This window comes from Centruroides sculpturatus, unplaced genomic scaffold (genome assembly GCF_000671375.1).
Source record: "Centruroides sculpturatus isolate CEXI.00-Female unplaced genomic scaffold, Cexi_2.0 scaffold150, whole genome shotgun sequence".
NCBI classification, from domain to species: Eukaryota; Metazoa; Arthropoda; class Arachnida; order Scorpiones; family Buthidae; genus Centruroides; species Centruroides sculpturatus.
In genome coordinates this window covers 361,539-387,135 of record NW_019384512.1, presented here as the reverse complement: position 1 = coordinate 387,135, position 25,597 = coordinate 361,539, and the positions used below count along the sequence as shown (strand labels likewise).

At 27.2% G+C, this 25,597-nt stretch overlaps 1 protein-coding gene across 1 annotated transcript; it reads left to right on the top strand.

Annotated features, from left to right (window-relative positions):
- The first annotated feature begins 1,527 nt into the window (after positions 1–1,527).
- LOC111622453 (gustatory receptor for sugar taste 64e-like) lies at positions 1,528–23,605 on the top strand. Its single transcript, XM_023364824.1, has 5 exons — positions 1,528–1,696; positions 21,763–22,971; positions 23,034–23,102; positions 23,296–23,385; positions 23,464–23,605. The coding sequence occupies exons 2-5, from the start codon at positions 21,943–21,945 to the stop codon at positions 23,521–23,523; spliced, it is 1,248 nt and encodes a 415-aa protein (XP_023220592.1). The 5' UTR covers positions 1,528–1,696; positions 21,763–21,942; the 3' UTR covers positions 23,524–23,605.
- Positions 23,606–25,597: the final 1,992 nt, after the last annotated feature.

The following is a 25,597-nucleotide window of genomic DNA, read 5'->3' as shown; positions in this document are numbered from 1 at the left end:
GAAGAAAAAACAAATACAAATGTATTCTTACATTTTATGAGTTAATTATACTTTCTATTTGTAAAATTTCCTCAACTTAACACAAAATAAGAAAAACGTGAATTTATAAGAAATTTGGAGGATTTCCCGGAATGACAAGAGTTTTCCGGGATATTTTCCGAGTTAAAAAACAGCCGGGATCTCGTTAGAAAAACCCTAATTACATGCATCTATGCAAATGAACAATGTTTTTATATTTCACAAAACATTAAAAAGTTTATTACTGGTGTCATTTACGTTGCAAAGCTAAAATAATAATAATTTCCTTTATGTTGTTATTAATTAATTTTTGAATAATTCTTTTATATTTTATACGAGATTTTGCTATTTATTAATCTCATAAACATCAGCTAAAAATTAAATTAAATCAATTTTTTGTATGTTTTGTTTCTTCGCTTCTATCACTAAAGTTTTAGGAATATTTTTTAATTTTTAAACAATCAGTTGCATTATTAAAAGAAAAAAAAATCGTTAAAACGATTGTTTGAAAAATATATATATAAATAAAAGTGAAAGAAAATAGAAGCTTTCAAATCTTTAGAAGAAACACTTCCTTTCAAAATGGTTTTATTGTATGGTGTAATGTAACAAGCGGTGACAGAAAGTATGAAATATGAAATCCTTTTTTTATAGCGTAATAAGATTACTTTCATGGAAAATCTTTTGTAATAATATCTCATTGTGTATTTACTTATGTTATTTGAAATATATATAAATATATTTTTAAGACTTTTTTTCTTTATTTATAGAATAAGAATAAAATTTAAAATATTCCTAGTTAGGCCTAAATAATTATTAAAATCAAAATTTATAATTAGTATAATAAATTTTATATTCTTTATAAAGTAAAAATGTGTTATAAAGTTCTATAAAAAGTAAAAAGATTGTTTACTTTAAAGTCTTTATCAGTTCAATGTTTATGTTAAATATAACCAGAAATCCAATTTAATTTTCAAATTGTTTGTGATTAGTCTAAACCAGTCTTCATTTGATGAGTTTATACCAGCTCACTCGACCCAATATATTTGTTTGTAATGGTTTCGCGACACAAATGTTTATAATGTAAAATGTTTTAAAAACCTGGTATACTGGAATCACTACATATTATACAACGAAATAAAATAATGTGTGAGATCCGGAATTTTGGTGACGGAAATTATCGCTCATTTATTAACAAAATTGTTAATTAATCAAACTTTTGTTTATGTAACGCCCTAGTAGAAAAAAACGATCTTGCCCAGGATTGTGTAAACTTTCCGGTCTTAAGTAGCAACATCTATTGTTCTCTGCAGAACTTGCATCTCATCTTGCAAAAAGGTTGATAGTTGGCATTCAAATGTCGTCATTTGTTATAGATCCCTGGAACACCTATAACCCCTAACCTATGAACATCCGATCACGTGATGGAAAATCCCCACTAAAACGGATAAAAGGCCGTTCTTACCCCCTCTCAGGAGAGTCTATTACCAAACGCAGGATTAACAACATCGCGCCGATCTTCTGAACTTGCGGAATTCCGATCTCCGATGAATCTCGAATTAAATGAGCGCTTAAGTCGCGATTTTATATAATTTGTGCCGTATTTGTGGATTATTCCTTGGATCGATATTTTAAAGGCATCCACGTTCAGAATCGTCAAAGTGGACGGCTATAAGAGGTATGAAACCACTGTGAAACTCTCTCTGTCGTATAGAAACTCTCTGACGGTATAGAGCTTTGTGTAGTTTTTGTCATTTTGCCTATTCTTAATAAATTGTTATTTTATCTTTGTTAAAATAATGGTAGACTCTTTTACTCGATCTCGCCCTTCACCTTATCGTCGACCCCAATCACCTCCCTTTCCACTCGCCTGACATATCCTGACCATTGAACGGGAGCCTTACGCCCCCGTATTCACAAATGCATTATTGATGATAATTTCTACCTGTGAAGTGTAACATCAAATACATTTCTATTATGAGCGGTTCTTGCCAATATCGAGTTTTTAACAAATAAAAACCGAAATTGATGTAAGTTATTGTTCAAATTTAACTATTAAAAATGTAAGATTGGCGATTGTAAATAAAACAGGGTGTTTCAAAATTCTTCGGAAGTCTATTTTACTTTATAAAAAAAACTTGTAATATTTTTCAAACTTAATGAACTCTTCTTCAAAATAAGCTACACATTTTTAGATTGTAAGATTTTGTCAATTTTATTTTGTAAATAGACCAGGAAAAAAATTATTTAAAAATCATTTATTGATTCACTTATATAAATAATTAATAATTTTGGCATAATTTATTTTTATATATGACAATGACAATAAACCTAAAAGTTTGAATAAACAAGGAAATATTTTCAAAATCATTCAACTTAAATGGCTTTATGATTACGACCTTACATAAAATATCTATTTTGATGTTATTCAAAATAGATAAGATAAATGAATTTCATGTACAAAGACTATATAATCTTACTTTTATTATTAAATGACAGTAACAATTATAAGAAAAAAGTTGATTTTCTTTTTGAAACCAACTAATAAAGGAATTTAATGGAAAATTTGCCACGTGTCTTTGGAATAAAACACAATACTAGTGTTTACTACGCCACAAAAAAAAAAAGAAAAAAGTTGTTAAAAGTTTTTCAGTACTTAACAGATGCATGTATTGTTCCTAGTTCTTAGAGAATATTTCAGTAATGTAACCATTACAAGTATTTCCGCGGAAGGTAGTATCATTTCGCGAAACCATTAAAATTGTAACTTGACCCAATATTGGGTCACGATCCATAGTTTGATCCATAGCTGGTCTAAACAATGCTCTACAGAGGTCCAAGGGATTTTCACTAAAAATTCTGTAATTTCGCCAAACATAACTAAATTTTGTTCGAGAATCGATAGCAGACACATAATTATACCTTATATTAATAAGGTTGTTGTAAATTACATGTTTGATTTTATATGTTAAAAATTCTTACTAACAATCTGACGTATTTCGTTAAAGAAATAGGTGTAACAGAACTTGTGAGCTAATTAATTTCCGAAATAAAGGCTACTTATTTTTAATCTATAAAGAGAGACTTATTGCAACAAATTGATAATTATATGTCTAATTAAATACAAATTTTCCAAATCGTAATAAATACCGATAACAATTTCTCAGAGAAAAATACCAAAATTATTTTAAATGCTAGATAAAACAGTATTAAATGTAACATTTTTATACGGTTTAAGGATGTTTAGAGTATAAAAATAGTTGGCAGAACTGATAAGCCGCTGCTCTGAATATTAATTAATTAAATTAAATTGTTGCATTGTTAAGTGTAATTTTATAAGTAACAGTTTTTTTCTCTATTTTCTTAGATTTATAAATATTAAAAATTTTAAAATAACACTCGATGTCTTGATGTTTGTTTTATTTAATAGACTTTGAATTAAAATTTGTTCATAATCATGATTCTTTATTTTATGATATTTTGATAATTGCAATTTTCGATTATTAAAGTAATATTAAATAATTAAATATAAGTTTGAAATAAATATTCTTATAAAAAATTGCTAAAATGTCCAAAATATCATCCCGTTCTTTTACCAACAAAATTGATAAAAATTTTTCAACGTTTATTATGAGAAAAATAAATTATAATATAATTTAATTTGTTTCAGATTTATAATGAAAGAAAATTCTTACATATAAGCAATTAAAAATGCCTGACGAATTGATTAATAATTTTCTCTGAAAGCTTTTCTTTTTAGTATGAAATAATTAATTATAGGAATTCTTTAAATTCTTTTTGATAATAGTTATATTCACTTCTTGATAAAAATCTATATAAGATCATACTTCTTATACTTCCTTTTAATAGGAATCGTGATCTTTTTTGAATAAATCATGAATGAAAACTACCACTTCGAATTTTTTTAAAGCAAAATTTGTACGATTTTAACATAGAGAAAAGATAATACGACTTAAATACATAAAATTAAAAATAAATTGAGTCATTAAATCACTTCAAGAATGTTCGACGTAAAAGAGAAAGATAGAAAAACTAATTTGAAGCGAAGACTTTAATATATTTAGTTTATTAGGATTTGAATATTAAATAAAATATATTACAAATCAAACTTTAGTAAATTATTTATAATTTTTTATTTGAAGTTTCTTGAAAAAAATTCTCATATACACAATAAGTATATATCATTTGTATATGATAAAATAAGTCAATTTCACAATAACATAAATGCTTCTTCACTATTAATAATAAATAATTCTTATGATGAAGCACTTATGCTTTTATTGTATGCATTTATTTTATTAAAAATTATTGTAATAAGAATAAATAAAGTGGAAAGCAAATTATTTACTAGACTCTTTCCTCTATAGATTTGTTAGACATAATTAATAGCAAAAAGTTCAATTATCAAAAACCAATGGGATCGGTATAAATATTAACACACTAAAAATAAAAAATTTTTAGCCAAAAAAACAAGTAAAAATTATACTCTTTCTATTTCCGACTTCGAGGATTCTATGAGCCAAAAAACGACAAACAAATGGCAAGGAACAATCATTATTTTATTAATACGATCCAAATACATTTCGCCATCAGGCCTCCTCAGTGGATACATCAAGATATCAATCGCTGGTTACGCTTTATACCAAACAGTCGTTCCCAGCATGCATCAACAATCATTCCAACATTCAAATTAAGTACATTTGCATGTTCAGCGATACAAAACTGTTCTACAATTTTTCTTTCTAAATTATTTTCTATTATATAGAATATTTTAGTATTTTTTCTATTTATATTACAGTTAAATTCTCTACAATGTAAAAACCATGCTGATTCCGTTCTTCTCAGTCTAATGGCCGCCTAATGTTCCTTTATTCTCAACTTCAATCTTCTACCGGTTTCTCCAATGTAATAATTTGGACTTCCACATATACATGACATTCTGTATACGACACTGGCGATCTTAAATTGGTCTCTGGGCGAATTTTCACTGTTTATTATACTGAAAATGTTTGACATCTTATTCTTTTGATTCGCAACTATGCATATAGAAAATTCTTTAAATATCGGTTTATATTTTTCAAAAATATTAGTAACATAAGGAAACTTTACATAAGAAATATCTTCTATGTCATTTTTAACATTAAATCTACATTTTAAATATAAATTGTACCACTTACAAAGAATATACTTCGGATAATCATTTAACAGAAATTTTTTAAACAATTGTTTTACTTTAATGTCTATATTTTCTTGCTGGGTTGTTCGATTCAATACTTTTCTCAATTCCATAATAAAGACATTCTTTTTATTTTCTATAGGACAGTAAGATTTAAAGTTAATAGTTTTACTATTATCACATAGTTTTTTATACTTACTAAATGATACACTTGTTTCTTCTCTTTTTTGTTCCAAATGCATTTCGCCATCAGAAGGCCTGATGGCGAAATTCATTTGGATCGTATTAATAAAATAATGATTGTTCCTTGCCATTTGTTTGTCGTTTTTTTTTTTTGGCTCATAGAATCCTCGACGTCGGAAATAGAAAGAGTATAATTTTACTTGTTTTTTGGCTAAAAATATTTTATTTTTAATATGTTAATAGCAACAAGAATTGACAACGTCTAATGTAATTTCTTGATTCCTTTCTTCTAAACCAAAATAAATAAGTTTTTTTAAAATTATGATTTGAACTTCTAATTGACAAGAAGCCAGATAACGAACGAAAGAAAACGTCCTTTATTATGAAAAGAACGAAATAATTACCAAGATTTTGTGTGACGTTACTACTAATATAAAATAAATATATATATTTATATAGTATTCATAATTTAATTAAATAATATTTATAAATTTTAGTTAATATATGAAATTTAGTACTCTATTTCTTTAAGGAGTGGATACGGAAAATTTCTAAGAGGAAAATTAAAAGAAATAAAAAATTATTCTTTTATTTCTTTTATAGAAAAAGTTTAATTATAAAAATTCTTGAAAAGAAAATGGTCGCCCTTAAAACAATAGCAGGAAAAAAAGAGAACGAATTCTTGTTAGAATATTCTACTTTTACCTTAAAAAATTTTTAATAAAAGTTGTATGTAAAAATTCCCTACAGGACCATCTCTCTTTGACTCGCACCAGCTAGAAACGTTACAAAATGTATATGTATGGTTAGTAAAAAATCACGTTAAATGAAGTAAAATTAATCGATACAGAGAATTTTTTGATTTTTATTTGAAGTTTTGAAGCATTCGATCTTTATATGAAAATTAATAGGCCTATACTAGTGGATTCACTTGATTATGGTTTGAATATAATACAAACTTTGAACATATCATTAACAGAAAAGCATTCCTAAAGCATAAGAACATAACATATAACATTATGAAAATGCATAATAATAATTATGCATTAATCAAGAACTGGTGTTTATTAAAAATTTGCAGACTTTAATAATACAGATAGACCACCAATTATTCTATATCTTTCTGTATCTGAAACCTTCTTTAATCTAGACAAATTACGAAATATTACTTCACAGAATGACTAGAGCATCGATGACCATAGTTGGCATTTATCTGAACAGGACACTTATATTTTAAATAGGTAAGTCGTATTCCTAAAAATATTATTATAACAATAAAGCAGTAAATAAAATTTCTTAAATTCTTTTAGGAATGCTGCTTTAGGAATGTAGTTTAGCAAAATACAAATACTTTTGATTTTTTTCTTCAATTTTTTACAACACAAAATATTTCTCGTAGTCTACGGTGCTTTAGAGACACGGGGTGCTTTAGAAACACGTAATAAATTGGTCAGAGGTGTATTGTTGAGTTATTATTATGATGCCTCTGTTGATCTGGTAAAATGGATAATTCGGCAAAATTCTGGAACCAAGGGTACCGGAAAATTGGTAGTGTACCAGTGAAATCTTTCAACAAAATTTGTTTTGTGAATATGATTTCTTTTATACGTTTCTCCATTTATATCAATAACTTAGTATATAAAAAACTAAAAATATTTGAAATATAAAATTCTGTCATCAATAAAATGCACCATATCTATTTTATACATATGTGTGAGTTTTATGTACATATTTTATAAAATAAAAAATAATACCTTTAACGTATAACATAGGCTATAATATAGCAAATGCACAGGCGTATATGTATATATAGCTTATATATATAATGAATATTGTATATGTTGTAAACAAAAAATATTAGATATTTAGGAATTCGATAATACTTTAAGCGTTAAACATTTAAATAAATGGATATCTGTTAGTTAGAAACAGGAAAAATCATAATCGTACTTTAAAAGAATAAGAAAAATTAATTCTATTGATATTACATTTGCTATCTTCACACACGAATTCAAAGAATTCCTTTCTTCTTCTTTTTTACAAGAAAGCAATTTATAAATACAATTTGATATAATTTATCTCGTAATCAATCTATTTCTTCTCATTGCTGTAAAAGTAATCGAAATTGTTTCAATTCTTCTAAATAATCAAAATCTTTTCCATTTTTCATTTATTGAATTTACAGAATCTTCGGAATTGTTTCATAATTCTTTTAGATAAGTTATTTTAAAAATTAGTAACTTTAAGTTTTATTTAAAATTTATGTAAATATAAATCATTTAAATGTCTCACTTATTTTAGTTTTATTATATTAATTTTATGCCTTTATTTTGATGATTTTAATGCTATATTTTTAGTAGCGGGTAATATTTTGCTATTAATTGGACTGCAATTTGAAAAAATTATAGATCTATAAATTCCCACTGTCGTCCGTTTGTCTATCTGTCTTTCTTTAATCTCGGGAATAGTGTTAGATAAATAAAATTCAAAAACAGATATGGAAAGCTTAGGGGTAAGAGGCCCCTATTAACTGCTGATGCAAACTAAAACCACGTTATTTCAATTCAAAACTTCCCCTGATAGCAATTAATAGATGACCGGCACGTCTCTATTGTTAAAGGAAAAGTATAATGTACAGGGGCGAGGCACTACTAATTTGAGGTGGAGAGCATATATTTTAAATTAAATAAATTAAAAATATGATTAAAAATTGTAGTCCGGCATTGTGACGATATCACAATAAATAATTTCTCGTAATCTATATTTTAGTTCTAGCATTTAAATTGGATCTTTGAAATTTATTATTTTAACATTTCATGAAAATGCTAATGAAATTACAAATATAGAAAAAATTTCTATTACCTTTTAAGTAAAGAATCTTTGTAAATTTCCCTTCAATAATTTTTAAACCTATAAAGCAATCTAAAAATATAAAATTAGTAATTTTCTAGCTAGTTCTCCTTTTGTATTTCATAAAAACTTTATTTAATAATAATATGTGCATTTTTTAAAATATTGATATAAATTTTTAAACTATTCATGAAGCTCGAAGCATCCTGGTATTGAAGAACTTTGCTGAGACTAGTCACACCTGTAAAATGGTTAAACAAGGCGATTGAAGAAGAAATAAATGAAGAATGTCCAGACGGAAAAAAGTTAAAAATTAGTTCAGGGGTTAAATATTCCGAAATTTGTATCGCTAATGTCAACTTCAGTAATAAAATAATTGATGTAAGCTGGAGAAATTAATATAAGCTTGGTAATATTTAAACCTATTAAAGAAAAGTTTCACTCACCAAATAATTTAGAACGTAATAAGCCAGCATTCAACCGATGATAATACAGATAAATAAAATTGATAAAATTAAATAAGGAAAAAATGGAAGACATTAAGATCCATAAAAAATAAAACTAGAAAATAAAACAACGAAGATTTAAACGTGAAAAAAAATAATCGATAATCAATATTTGTTTAGTGATGAAACTTGATACAAAGAAAAGGGAATGAAAGCCTCGAGGAAATGAATCATGAAAAATACGGTAGATATCAACTAACTTTTTTCGAAAGTTTTTACGTCCTTGCTATTTTGTACATTAAGGCATTAATTCTTACATTTCATTTATTCTAGATTATTCATCACCAAAAACAAATCTTTAAGAGAAAAAAACACTTAATATTTTTACTTTACTGTTGTCATTATATTAGAATCAATTATATCACCTTTGTTTTCTGAAGAATAAAATAACATTCAAAATTGTTTCTAAAAAGTTTGATAGATCTATTAAGAATTCAACTTTATATTCAATTTGGTGTCATTTCAGTAAACTGAAAGTGTAAGTACTAAGGTATTTATACTTTCGTTTTAACCTATTAAAGTATATTATTTAATTTGAAATTACAATATAAAAAAGATAAATCATTTAATAAACTTTTCGATAATCTCAATATTTTTTACATTTACGGTGTGTGTATGAAAATGACCATAAGGCATAATTTCCGTAAAATCTTAATAAGTAGCAAATTCAAAATTAAAGGGAACTGATAACCGGATCTTTATATAAACACACAAATACACTTACATATGCATATCCATATACAGTACAAATGTATTAAAAATGTCAGTGAACAAGAAGACATACTAATATAATTAAAAATTCAATTAATATATGAAAAAGTCTTATATCAAATCAACTTTATAAATATTTATAATACCCAAAAATTTATTTTTTAAAAAACTATAAATCTAATAATAATACTAAAACAATGACATTTTATTTTTATATTTTTGTCTTTAATAGCAAGTTGCACGCGTGTAAATTTTTAAGATAAACTCCCGGATAAGTTAACCGGCCGATTTTGGGAGGTTAAAATTCATTTTGTAGCGAAGAAAGAAGATGGCTGATCAGTTCTGATTCCGATGTAGATACCTTTTATTTAGACTATTTAAATTATATTTTAAACAAAGTTTATCCTAACATTGGTGAAATATATTTAAAGAAAGGTCAGGTCTTATAATGTTTCATAGCGATTGTAAGTTTCAAGAATCGATTTCAATTTTAAAAAAACAAATACGATTGTGTCATCCAAACGCAAAGTATTCTATCTATAAAACTAGGAAAGCAAGTTGCGCAATTGTCATTATGATTAATTATTATCATTTACGGATATTCTTCTTCAATATCTAGTGTGAAAAACGTGCGGCAGTCATTATAGAAAACTTTTCACAGAATATTAGCGGCATCGATAAAGGACACAAATTAAGTACATTGACAACTTGATTTTTAGTTTTTTTGGAAGCAGACCTTTTTTTTCTTTAGGCGATACAATTTTTCCTTAATTGTCAGAGTTAATGCAACTGTAGTTAGTTGGATTTTTCGGGCACAAGAGCCGTACACGTTGTTATGGCATGTCTAATGATGTAAGTGTAAGTAAATAAATATAGACTGTTTAAATGTACAGAAATACAACAAAAGTGGTAAATAACATAATAACGAAACATTTTTAAAAGCTGTATAAAAGATTGAATGACAATAACTAATTATATAAATAAAACATCTAATAAATAATCAAAGCTGTTTTATCATATTTCTGACTTTTAGAAAGTCCAATAGAAAGTTAAGGTTTAGCCTCTAGCCTAAAATTTTGACAAATTTGCATTATTAAAATATTCACGAGCTCTATAATTTAGAATATTCAACCATTATAACTTCTATCCTATTTTGCAAATATAAAAAATTGATGAACGATATTTGTCTATTGTCGTCTCGTGCAACTTAATCATATGTTGACAACAACTTGATCATAACTTGGTACTGAAAACAAGAAACGTTCTTTGTTTCCAAGGCCAAATTAGCCACGATTGCAACCACTTTCATCTTATGGGAGCACTGATCCGACGTTGAATCATAGTTTGAAGCTTCTTTCCTAATGTATGATGCGCTTTTCTATGATGCTCATAATGTATGATGAAGCAAAACTGCGTTAGGCAAGGGATACCTGTAATAAAAGAGAGATAGCTGCTTTCTCGGCGAGAGTAGAAACTACTCTCGTCTTTGGAGTAACAAATCGAAAACAGGATTTTTTCCACTACTCTATAGGGCATTTACTCCTAAATCAGAATTCAGTAATAAAAGTGTTGATTTTCTATAAGAGTCGTAACATAGCAGCAAACAAAGATTTTACATTTGAGAAGCGAAAACTTGCAATTATGCAATTCAGACCGACTCCCTATTAGAATAAGATAAGAATTTGAACTGTTCGAAAATCCGAAAAATTTATGTTTAAATTCGGTGTTCACAACTGTGAAGCTGAACATTTCCCACAAAAAGCTCGCGTGCGATGTTTCTTAGTACTAGATTAAGCTCTGTTTTGATCATTTCTTTCTAAACAATGAACAAGACTATGGATTTCATTATTGTCGACATTACGAATTTTAATACACAATGTTTTGTGTAGTATTTATGTAAAAATCGAGAAATTTTGAAATTTTTGGCAAAATTGCCGTCACATTTTTGTCGTCCTGAAACTCAATAACCGTAAGAAAATCATTGTTTTTATTTGTTTTTCCTGCTTTTTAAACTGATTCTGATTAATCAGCAAGATTTTTTTTTTAGTATTTCGACTGTCCATTTGTTAGTATTTCGACTGTCCTCGGAAACTCGTCTTCTGAGTGACACTGCAGGTTCAAAAGCATTCACATAAAAAAGGCTTTGAACAGGAGACGACCGAAAGACATTAATGTACAAATGCAATGTTTCATGGTAGATTTCGATCCAGTATGTAAAGAGTAGATTCTCGTCCGGAGACATACAATGCATCCATAATCCAGCTTCGAAAAGACGAAAGCCCGATAAACCGAATATGGGACATTTGTCAGCTCCCCAAGATGAGCAACTTAATACCTTTAAAAGGTTTAGAGACATTAAGTAGCTGCTCTTTAGGTTGCGCAAATAGGTAGGAAAGTCAGTTTTCTGTCAAACAGAACACCCAGAAATTTTGTTTCGTTCTCCATTGGAATTTTTCTACTTTTAGATAAATTCTTGGATCGGCGTGCAAACCACGCCTCTGACAAAGTATTATCAGTATTTAAAGACATTATTACTGACCTAATGATGTATGCAGTATTTTACGGTTTGCAGTTGTCTCTCAATGAAACTCACAGGAGATCTGAAAGTCGTCCATATATAGATAATGTTTGACAATAGCAGGAAACTATTAGTTATGATGTTAATTTTTGTGAGGAACAGATCACACTCAAAGTGGAACAATGAGGAACATCATCTTGTATGAAAGGCGAAGACAACGTGAGACCCATCCTAACTTGGAATCTTCTATTCTGTAGGAAGTTTTTAATAAATATTGGTAGAATACTCCGTAATCCAAATTTGTCCAAATCACAGTTTTCCAAAGCGCGAACAACGATTGTAGGCCTTCTCAGTATATATGCTTACACGTATAAAACAGACACAGTGCTGTTCTCGTACCAAAGCCTCGCAGATGGGTGTTTCAAGGTTTATTAAATTATTTCTGGTACTTCTGTTCTTATGAAATCCACTCCGATGTGATAAAAAGTAATTGTGTTTTTTTAGGAGAAACGACAAACGTTTGTTTACTGTTCTCTCGAAAAGTTTGCAGAGGCAACTTGTCAGAGATATTGGTCTATAATTACAGAGATTCATACGATCTTTGCCAGGTTTCCTTGATCGTAATTTCTGTACTTTCTATACTTCGAGCGACTTTTTCGCTTAAAACCGGAGAACAATTGACTGGTATATGTTCACCATTGGACTGTAAAATGAGACATCGTGGTTGTAAAATGGGGGAGACGTTCCGTGCCAGGATGTTTTGTTTGTGAACTCTGAATTACAGAAAAATATTCAGCCCAGTAACCTCATCCACCATGGTGCCCAACAAGAGAATGCCGTCTCATGGGTGACATGGGTCACACCAGGGTTTCCAGATAATTATATCTCACACTGCACTCAAACAAAACACACCTACTCTGACATGACAATACTGTCAAGCAGGGACATGTCTGTCCAGTTTACATCGATCATTTGATTCCCAGCCGAAGTCAGAAATGACTCGACCATCAATCAGCAGATTGACTCAAATGAAGCCATCAACCGTTAAATTGAAAAAAGCAGTGTATTGGAGACAGTGTGGGATCCCCTTTTCTTCATAGTGATCTCCACGCACAACAAACATGTGGGTGGGCTTTTAGATCCTGCACTTTATGAACACCCTCCCGGGAGTACGCAAAGTAAAAATGTATATTAATAAATATGGTAAACAGTATTTACAATATTTACTCGTATTAATATACATTTTCGTTTATACTGTAATCTGTCTGATGCGTTCGTTTACTCATTTTTCTCTCCTCCATCTTGTTTACCATCGCTCATAGTAAGAGAACTATACAGTAAGAATTTTTCAGCTAACTGGACGATAGCTATCCGTCAATAAAAAGTAACTCATGCAATGAGTATGGCTTATTCTTTAGAAATTCAGATTAAATTCATTCTGCAGATAATTACTCTATAGTTTAAATTATAACCAGTACAACCAGCTCAGTGCTTTATTTTCAGAATATCTTATAGATGTTATTAAAGCCATTTATATTTCATCAGTCAACATGAATTTAGTTTATTAAAAGTTATATTTTCGATTTGAACTAATTGAATTAATGATATAAGGCAATGCAACACATGGGCGATTTGCCAAAAGAGAGGTATGTCCCGAGAGGACTTTCTATGGGAAACTGATGCTCATTTAGGCAAAGTTAAACACGTAAAAAATCCTGGAAAACCGTAATCGACCAGTTCGTTGTCGGGCGCAGATTCAAGATCAACTACCAGGGTTCAGTAGTTTTATCCATTCGGCCCGGGAAAGAACTAAAGTTGACAAATAAAACATTTTACTATAAATTATAATGAAAAAATCTGAAACCTTAAATAGCACTTATAGTAAATGCTGTTGAATAAAGTACTGTACCTATTGTATTTCAATCTGTGCTGAGATAATTTAGTCTTAACTTGCATGTACTGCATCAAAATCACACGTCAACCGCAAAACAATGGTTGCTTGTGGACGATAATGAATTAATATGGAAACGCACGATAGTAACTCAGACAGACCATTCGCTGAAATAGTGTTCGACGACAGTCGCATTGTGTGGTCGATATCGCCCACAAAATTGTTGTTGTCAGTGGTTGAATGTAACTCACACAATGCCACGCACCAGTGCACGTGATATCTGGTTATGTGAACGTTTGGCGCGAAAATCGGTTAATCGATCAGGTACAATATTTTGCGCGAAATAAAGACGGGAACGATTCTTTAGACACAAAGTTGTTTATAGCAGAAATTCAAAATTTATCATGTGTTTGAGACTATACAAGTACTGCTTATAGCAACAGAATCGAAAAAGAAAGCATAGGCGTGGAATATTTTTGTTCCAAATTTTATGAAAATTTTGAAAGGAAGGATAAAAAAAAAAAAAAACGAGTAATGAGTGTGTAATTGTACAATTTATTCAACAATTCAACACACAGTATCTTAGCACTTATTATACTACCATTGTAATTCTTTATCAGTTAGAAAATAATCAGCAAATTTATCTCGAATCGTAACAACTTGGTAATCCACGTTATTTTCAAATAGGATAAAATCCGATGTCATTAAAATACCTTCGTACTTTCTCAACCGATGACGAAGAAAGTGAAACCTGTCTCCATTTTTATATTCTGTAATCGAATGAACCCCAAAAATTCTGTTTCGGAGACACCATTTTCTTCGGTGTAATGAAAGTCATAACAGTGCTTCATCGAAATTCATTTTGATACTAGATTTCTGTAGTATGGTTCTCAGCTGTCGATACGGACCACTCGCGAACCACTAAACTGTGGCAGCAAGTGGTCTTTTCCTGCGAGAACTGACTGCAGCAAGACCACAAAATAAACGCAGAAAAGTGGTATTGTACGTGTTAATTGAATACTATAACTCAACCAAAACCAGTACAAGATATTCTTACACATTTTTCTAATGTAATAAGCTTGGGCATTATATTATCGATTTTAACTTTTGCCAATTTACCTTACATATCAATTTAAGATGAATTTTTTAAAAACTGATATTTTTAATCTATTTCATATCCGTTTCTCATAAGATAAATAATATCGTACTATCAAATTTATTGATTTTTTAAACTTGTTTCCAGGAAATGAACTTGTATCTATCTCTCATTAGTTCAATTTTCTTTATATGGTCTTCTGTTTAAAAAAAGGAGCCATATAAAGAAGACATTTTTTTTATAATTAATTAAATTCTCTTTCTTTAATTTTTTGAAACTTATTTCGTATTTAATTTAATCTTGCACCGATCCTTACTTTACACTTCAAAAATATTAGAAAAATGATAAGATAAAAATTTTATTTTTATTATTTAGGGTATAAAAATACTTATTTTGGACATAAAAATCCAGTTTTATATTTATCGGAACAAGATTTCTATATTTTATACCAGAAACTTTAAGTAAAAAAAGAAAATATAAGTGAATAGCGAGAATGAGGTTTAGTAGAAAAATTACGTACCTTTATCCCTGAGTAAAAGGACAATCGATTTATTTTGAAGCTACAACTCTTTCGACAATCTACAAACCAGTCCAAATAAAGCATCAAGCAAGTCATTCTTACAAACGTATATATATATTATTTAAGTAGACTACTATTTTCTGGATAGCAATAAAGTTGAAAATGTCTTCTATTCCGACGACATGTTTTATTTTTCTATATTGCAAATTTTACATTCCATTTGGACAAAGATTCTCTCTTCATAAAATGATGTAAAGCTTTAAATATCTTTTCAGTTCTCAGAAATATTCAGAATCTAAATTATGAAAGTAAAATTCAACTTCTTTGCTTTATGATTCAATTTCATAAATAAACTCTGCATTTATTTGACTTATTCTTTATCCTTAAGCTACTGAAATTGGATTGTATTATTCGTATATCGGATTTAGAACAAATTCCTTTATTTCCTGTTACGAGATTATTAATTTATTATTCATTTTTTCAATATATAGGCAGTTTTACAATTCGAAACTTTATTTAATACTTCTACATTGTAAAAGTAGCAAATAACAATATATTATTTTTACAATTTATCAATAATAAAATATACTTAATTCTATACTTTGTAGATAATAAAATATATGAATATTTTTATTTATGCTTATTAAAATTATTACAGAAAAATTTGTACTTTAATATACAATAAATCTCCCACTTTATGACTGTTATCAATTTTCTATTATGAAATATCGCATTTTGTTGATCATTTCTGTTTAATATTATATAATTTAAATTGCATTATCAATTCCAAAAGTAAAACATTAATTTATGCGCATGAAATCTGTAGAAAATCAGAATTATACTTACAATAATTCGCTTAAAAATGGTTTCCTGGGAACTAATTAGACCGTAAAGGTAAGTTCTGCAATATAAAAATTTACGCGTTCTTTCATTGAATGTAAAATTGAAAGCAAAAATTAAGTGCGATTAAGATATTAAGATAAAATTAAATACAAGATAAAAATATAAAAATATCTACATTGGTTTTGTATAATCTAAGTTTATAAAATGCGTTTTTAATAAGTTAAAAATTGAATTATTTATATAATTTGATTATTTTTTATTTGGCTGTTTCTTTTATATTCCTGATTTCTTAAATTGTTATCGGCCATAAAGATAATAAATTAAGAAATCGATTAAACGTTCTGAATTATTTTCATAGCGATAAAATTCAAGTTTTATTAATCTACCAATCTGTCAAGTGTCTTTAATCATTAATTTTTAAAGATCATAAGTTGCTTAAATTCCTATAATTTATTTAAAATAATTCTATTTATTTCTCTTATAACAAATAATAATTTCCAAATTAATTATTTGATCTATTAGCAAAAAATATCGATAATCTCTAAAAAAAGGTCGTCTCTGTAATGGAAGACTATTGTTTCTGGTAATTGGACGTGACAAAAAGTAAAGAAATTTTAGTTTCTTCTATGAATTTTTTTTCTTTTAAATATTTATTTAAATCCTTTAAAAGGTCAAATAAAAAATATTTTCCTTACTTTCTGAAAATTTTCTACATTCACAATTATCTTAACTAATAATTTTATTAGTTAAGATAATTGTGATAGTTAAGAATTTAAATTATTCTAACCTTTCTTGCTTGTAATCAGTGAAGTTTACATTTGAACTAATTTAAATCTGTACATTATCTGAATTGACTATCATATATTAAGATTAATATAATAAATAGAGCTGATATTAGATCAATATAAGTGATAAAATTTACAAGTTTATAATTGATTTATATTCTATCAAGTTATTAGAACTTAAATCTATAAACTTTGTTGTTAAAACTTTTAAACTTTTCTTTGTTTAAAGTAGAAATATTTAAATATTTCATTCAATCGACGGTAGAACATAAATATTTAACCCATAAATATTGCGACAACAGAAATCAATTGCAGACATAAAATTTTGTTTCTTGTCATTTTTTAATCAGAAAAATTAATCTTCTTTGAAAAGTTTGCAGTTTTTCTTCTGAATATTTTCAAATATAATACAAATTTCCTATTAAAATTTATTAAATATTAGAAAAAAATAGTTGCAATGAATTGAATAAATTATATACTGCATATGTAGAATATTATTATTCCTCTTCATTAAGAAACGGAATAAAAATCTTTGTTTTAGTATCAACACAAATTACAATATTTATATAACAATAATGTCCATTATTTTATAAATGTATGTTATATTTACATCCATGTAATGTTCGTATGTTTCATAAATGTAATGATGTGTCTTAGCAACACAAAAAATAAGAGAATTAAATATTCCTTTAATTAATAAAATGATACTTTCTTAGTTGCATTTTTTAAATAGTCTACACCTAACCATTAATTTAAATAAAATTTAAATTATATTTAGCTTAATAATAGCTTAATCGCAAAAAATAACTTCAATAAATTATAATAATTCTGAAACCTTAATCTGTCAAATCGATGTAACAATTTTTTATAGGTCTACATAATCAGTTTTTCTTACGTTAGACACGCATTATAATGTTGAGTTTGATCACGCACATTTTAAAGATAAAAATTGTCAAAACAATATAATTGGTTACAGGAAGTAATGTAGAAAAATGTGTTAAAGCACGCAAAATACACATAAAATATAGATATTGATAATATAATCCCTTAATGTATATATAGTTTTTATCCATTTAAGTTTTTCATGCTAATTATCATTTCCAATATTCATACTTATTTAACGTCTATATAAAAGAACTATAAAAAAAGCTGTAGAATCTATGTAAATAGTTATGTAGTTTTTTAGGTCTAATATGATATATAAACAATTTAATATTGTTAGAATGTTTAATTGAAATGGTGCTTCGTCCTTTATATTGCGAAGATATATTATGTAAATATATAAATTTATGGCTTTAAAATCACACGTAATTTTACATGCGATATAACTGATTGCGTGTAATTGGTCATTCTATAAAGTGACAAATCGTCTAATTGTTACGTAAGCAATAAAATTTAGTTAATCCTAATTTTAAAAATATCAGATTAAGATATAATTCTATTAACAAAATGAAACTATCGCTGTTGAATCTAGAAGTCTCCGCGGTATAAAATCACGGGTGGTTATGTATTATTAAATTATTTCGGGATTACTTACTATTAAATTTACAGTGTGCGTATCGAACCAAATGCCTGAAGTGAGAAAACGAGATCATTCAAGAGTATATCTGAGCAAAGTAAAATTTTGTGTTAAGTTTACGCCAGGTGTTCCGATCGTTACTGATCATGAATATACAGTATGTGTCCCATATAAATATATATATTGTAGTGTGTCCGAATATATGACCCGGATAAAACATTGCTAGACTATTTTTTGATTATTTATTTGTATCTTTTTTAAAAATAATCCTCTGCCAACGGGATATTACGATTACTTTTTGGGGGCCGAAAAAATTATATCGATAATTCTGTTACAATTAAAAAGCCTTCTGAATTCGTTTTATTTCTTGGCTATTCCTAAATTATCGCGATTTAGTGGAAGTGTGTGTAGTTTATGTAATGTCATATGCCATGTATCGATTGCACATAATAAGCATAGCATTGAAACATAAACCAAATCAAGTGTTCTCGAGTGTTAATGTTAAACTTATATTTTATTAAAGTATTGTACGCATATCTCTCTTGTAGGAATTCATCAAATAAAATTTTAATTTTGTATAAAATTTTTATTATTTTTTTTTCTTGCTCTTTTTAATTAAACTTAAGATAAATTTTACAACTTTACTTTAAACGCGCTTTTGATATTCGCAGTAAAGTCGGATTAATTAACCGCGTTAGTCAAGGGATACCTTTAGTATATACATATATCTTTAGTACCTTTAGTATATACAAGAAGATACCTACATTTTTGCTACAATTTGAAAAAAATTGCAGACCTATAAATTCCCACTGTCTGTCCTTCCTTAATCTCGAGAATGAAAATAGATAATAGATGAAAGTCGAGACCAGATATGGAAAGCTTAGAGGCAGCAGGTTCCTATTAACTATATATTAACTTTGAAAACCAGAAGTCACGTTATTTCAATTCAAACCTTTCCCCTTAAAGGTGTTAGATACATAACCGGTACGACTCTATTGTTAAAAGAAAAATATGATGTACAGGGGCACGACACTACTAATAATTTGAGGTGGAGAACATATATTTCAAATTAAATAAATTAAAAATATGATTAAAAATTGCAGCCCGGCATTGTGACATCGTCACAATAAATAATTGCTCGTCATATTTTATTTTCAAATTAAAGTTTATATTAGTAGACGTTTTGATAGCACCATGAATTTTTTTCAATGATAAGAATTCAACTCTCAAACACACAGAGCGAACACAAATTTCATTTATTAAACGAACACGTCACTCATTTCAAGTTCAGAATTACACATGCGTGTCAGGCCGTGATCCCCGACATCTTGTAAGATGTGTGAAATGATTTCTATGTGCAACAGGACGGCAATTACATCGAACATATTATTTGAACAGCTATTTTGCCTGCGGTGTGTGACTTACGGAACACACTGTACTGTACATAATATTTAATATAGCGTTTTAAACATTTTACATAAGTAATTTTTAAAATATATGTTCAAATAAAAACGTTCAAATTATTAACTAAAAAGAAAATGATTATTTTGTTAATCAGTTTTTATCATTTGTCTTACAATATTAAATTTATCTTTATGTTCTGAATATTTTGTCCAATACTTTGAATATATAAAAAATTTCAAAGTAATAATAATAAAATATATATTAAGTTCAATGATTCTGTTAAAAGATAAATTAGCAAATTTTTAGTTAAGATGAATTAAATTTGCTTTAAGCAAATTTAATTCAAAAGTTAACAATCATTAAAAATAATTCATATTTTATTTTTATTATTTTTTTCTTTTTTATCAATTCAAAATATTACTTTCATATATTAAATCATATTTTATATAAGACAAAACATTTCATTGATCTTTTTCTGTTAAAAAATTGTTTTATTTTCCTGTGTTTTTGTCGGAATCACGGAAGAAACGCCAAGTAATTTGATCCATCTTCTGATAATAAATTTACTATGGTTATAGAAAATTATTTTTTTACTATTACATTACATTACTGCTAATTTCATTATACTTTCGTTATTTCGATTTTTCTAATAATTCTAGATAATTCTAGTTATAAAGAATGTTTTACGTATCTCTTTAATAAAGAACAAAAGTGATACCAAGCTTAAAAGATAGTGCGAATCGTTACATCTGATAAAGAACATTGTTTAAGAAGAGAATAAATTATCTTTTGGTTTATTTTCGCTTTATAAATCTCTCTTGTTTTTTTTATTCAGATAAATATGATGATTTTTCTAGATATAAAGTGTATTTGATATATTAGACTTTATGTTTTTACAAATGGACTCTGGCATCCAAAGAAAAATTGATGATGCTGCAAGGTTTAGTTTCTCTACGTACAAAAATCCATATATATTTCGGTAAATCATACTTAAATATCGTATTAACTTATTTTGAAACTTTATATTTAAATCTTACATTGATTTTTGTCGAATTTTTGATTATTTCCACGAATAAAATTCGGTTATTAAATTATTAATTGTTAAAAATTCATGGCGTAATTAAATGATTCGAATGAAAATATTGAATTATGCAATACTTTTTATTTTATAATTAGTTAATTAAGTTTTATTTGTTTAAAAATATAATATTATTTTAAATACTTACTTTTCATTTGGCATTTAATTAGTAAGAAATAATCTTATATTAAACATTTTTATGAAGTTTTTAAAAATATTTATTAAATTAGTATTAAAAATAATTTTTTGTATACATAAAAATAAATATATCATTATTTTCTTTATTTTTATTCTATCAAATTACATTTTTAAAGACAAAAATTTAGAATAGAGTCACCATGGATACTGCTCGATACAGGAAAAATCGATCATCTCGAAACACAAATAAATCGATCAGATAAATAATCCATATATGAAAGTATTATTTAGTAAATCAAAGTATTAAGTTAATTTTTAAAAATATAATTAAATATTATAATGGGATTCGCTTTTAGCTTGAAATATTACGGAGTTAAATCAAAAAGTTCAATCTAAAACTTTGTAAATTTATTATGGATACGTTTATTTTAAGTAAATTAGAAATGTAATTATAGTATTATATTTTTATTTTATATTTTGAATCTCAAAAGTTATATAATTACAGAAGGTGTTTTAAAAAATATCTTAGAAAGCAATATGAATGACGTCAGAGCTGATGACGGTCGTCATATTTGTAGAACATCCCATCCAACCAATAACCAATGTTTACATAACCACGATTCCTGTATCGAAGACTGCAATCTTATCGTAACTAGAAGATCGGGCGAGAAGACAGTCACTAAACATGATCGACATAAAGATTTTTGGAAAAAGTATTTATGATCCCAACAGGGAGATGGAAGATGCTGCGGTATGTATAGGACCGGGATGCATTCATTGTTTAAACTGTCTTTTCCGCCCAATTATGAAGTTGGCTAAATGGTTTGGAGTTAGTGGTGCAATTCATGAAATAGATAGCAAACCTGGAACCAGATATAACGAAAAATTCGAGAGAATCTACGAAAGGACAGTTATGGTAATTCTATGGATCGCTTTTATCGAATGGTTTTACAGAATGATGAATCTTCCACCCGAATTGAGTGGCGAAGAGAGTTGGCTTCAATCTTACACTATCGTATCTCAATCGTATCTGCATGCAGCTCTCTCAACAACGGTCTTCAATCTCGTTGGTCCCAGAGTAAAATTACTAACGCCATATCGGGCGTTTTGGGACATAACCAGGCTCAGTAAATTTGGTGTCGAAAATCCGCAGAGAACCGAAAAGAAGATCGCCCGTTACGAAAAAATCACTTGCTACTTCGTTTTTCCTTTTGTCATTGTGGGAGTTATGATTACAGAAAGCTATATATATTATATGCGTACTCTAAGATTCTATCCCGACAGTATTTGGCATATCTTTCTCTGCGTGTTAATGATAATCGCTCTCTACTTCGCTTACACTTCTTGGCTGTCTTCTGCCATTTTTTTTATCGTAATTTGCAAAGGTCTATCCAGAAGATACGAAGAAATTACTAATCAGTTGCATTATCTCTACGAATTACAACGAGCTAACAAACCGGCAGATAGCACGTTTGAACCCATGCAAGTGAAGCATTTCATAGGTTGTAGAATGGTCAAAGTTATCAATAAGTTTTGCCAGTGGTACATCTTTACCACGTATCTGATCCTTATTCCTGGCTCCTGCATCTCTCTTTACCAATTTACCTCGCCCGAACAATCGACTGATTCTCGAGTACTCTTAGGTATCCACACTGTTCTCTTGGTAATGACACTTTTGTTAACTTCTTTGAATGCTGCTGGCGTATCTTCTGCAGTAAGTATCACTCGAATAATGTTTGTTAATTAATATTTTGTCTAATTGAAAATTTTTACTAGGCTCACCGTCCCTATGAGATTTTGCATGGATTATCTCTACCCGAACTTCCTTTGCATGAAAGAGTCAAGGTAAAATTTACAGTAATCGTTTACATTATTAATAATTAACAATTATTGTGTATTTGGAAAAGTCTTTTACTTTAATCGAATATAATTATTTTGTCAATGAGATTATCTGTTAGAACGAGAGTTATTTTTAACGTGTTTAATCCTAATATTTATTGTTAAAATAGCATTTAATAGGATAATTAATTATTTATAGATTACATTATTCTTGGAAAGACTGAATGGCCCAACTATAGGAGTAACATGTCTGGATTTCTTCGTTATAACTAAAGGAGTCGTATTGAGCGTAAGTGAATTATTATTTTTCATCATTTTCATAATAAATAAAATAATTACTAATGATAATTAATTATCTTGGGTTTAGGTATTTAGTGCTATTGTTACATACTTCTTGATTTTCTTGCAATTCAGAAGCACAACTTAAATTTGATGTTACAAAAGAAACTGAAGATTCAGTAAGTGAAAGATAGCACCGATTAAATATTTATAGATTATAATATTGTTTTAAAATTGTTATACTGTTATTTACAGGAAAACTTACAGTAAACAGCACTTTCGTTTTTAAAGAAAATAGCTCACTTTAGAACAATAATAATTAAAAAATAGCTTTAAAATATAATTCTTAAAAATAACTTTTTGTTTTTTTAGTAATTCTTATTGTTTCATAGCGTTAAACATAAAAGTTTTAAACTTTATTTCATTAATTATAAACAACGAACTTTAAAAACAACTTCTCAACATTTTAAATTAAGCATATTATAATTTTTATGAATAATAAATAATCTTGTCATTTAAAAGCAATGGAAAATATAATATTTTATTAATTTTCATTATAAAAATCCTTAAGTCTGCTTTATTTTAAAATAATTTTATGATATAAAATAATTAATTCACTAATTCATTTTAATTTTCATGTCGGAAAAAATCCTTTAAATCGCTCATCAAAGTAAGGTCTGTGTTATACATAAAGCCGAATCAATGTTACATATTTAGATTTTTTTTTAAATTCCATTCACTTGTGTAATAATTTTAGCACATTTAATATAAATCAGAAATATTTATCTATTTAATAAGCAATAACCATTCCTTTCGGTAATAATAATATATTAAAATGAACAGTGAATGATTAATAAGTTCAAAAATAATTATCTCATTCGCTTATAATTTTTTACTCTCGCCTTTTATAAGAAATAATATATTATTTTGAAAATTATAACATATTTAAAAATATGTAGTGTAAATAATATATTAATGAAAAATTATATTAGAAGATACGAAATGAAATGAAATAAAATATTTAAAATAAGCTTTCTAAAAATATATATGTAAAAAATATCTAAATAATTAACTATTTACAAAGATATTTTTAAGTTAAGAACATTTTTCAAACCTAAATTGCTTAAGGCAAAAGACAATTTATGTAGAAATTTCTGAGCTTTTCTCAGTTAGTTGATAGCAAATCATAAATTAATTCCAAGCTTATTGATTCAACAATGAAAGCCCAATTTCATGAGCTTTAATTAAGGAACATTACAATGTTCTGCACTCATCTCTATTAAATCATTAAGCCACTGTTCCATTTTCTAGAACCTCAGTTTTAAATACTTTATTGTTTTTATATTTATATCAAAAAGTCGAAAACAACTTAATATTCACCTTTATATGCGATAATTTAAAGTTTTATTCGGATATAAAATAATTATTAGATTAGTCACGATGAGAGATACGTAACATGTTTCGAGATAATGAAAATAAAGCACTGTTAGGACGCATGAAATATTCATTTTGCGCTCATCCGATCATTAACAAACTCATATCAAATTCAGGTGAACAGCACAAAAAAAAAATTAGATAAAATAATTTTAGCTCATTATTTACCATTATTTCAAATGATTATAAATAGCTGATATCTAAATTTCAGTATTTTATAATTTACTGAACGTAAATATTTTTATCTGGTTATAAATGGCAATGAAACTGTTTTGAATAAATAGTAAAATATCTTATTAAAACAGATTAAACTCTTTATTATTAAGCAAATTAATAGCAACGTGTTAAGATACCGTGTAAAATTAATAATAATCTGTATAATAATATTCACTCGCATTTAAATATTTTAAAATTGATTAAATTTTCTAAATATAATAAAATTAATTTTTATTAAATTAAAATAATAATTTATTTTAATTAGCGTTAAATTTAGAATCTAATTAATTTAATATTCTAATTCTTAATTAAAATTCTCATTATCTTAATTTATTTATTTAATTTTTTTTGTTTGTTTGATTCTTAAACATAAACATCTCAAATATATTAAAAATATTTTTTTTTTCTTTTCATTTTCAATTTAAATACGAAGAACTTTACTTTGAATTACCTTAATAATTTATTATTATTATATTTACAAAATAATTCATAAAAAATAGGATTTTATAAAATTTTAAAATTCTAATATACTTTATTCATCTTGAAATTATTAAATTTTTAAATACTTTATT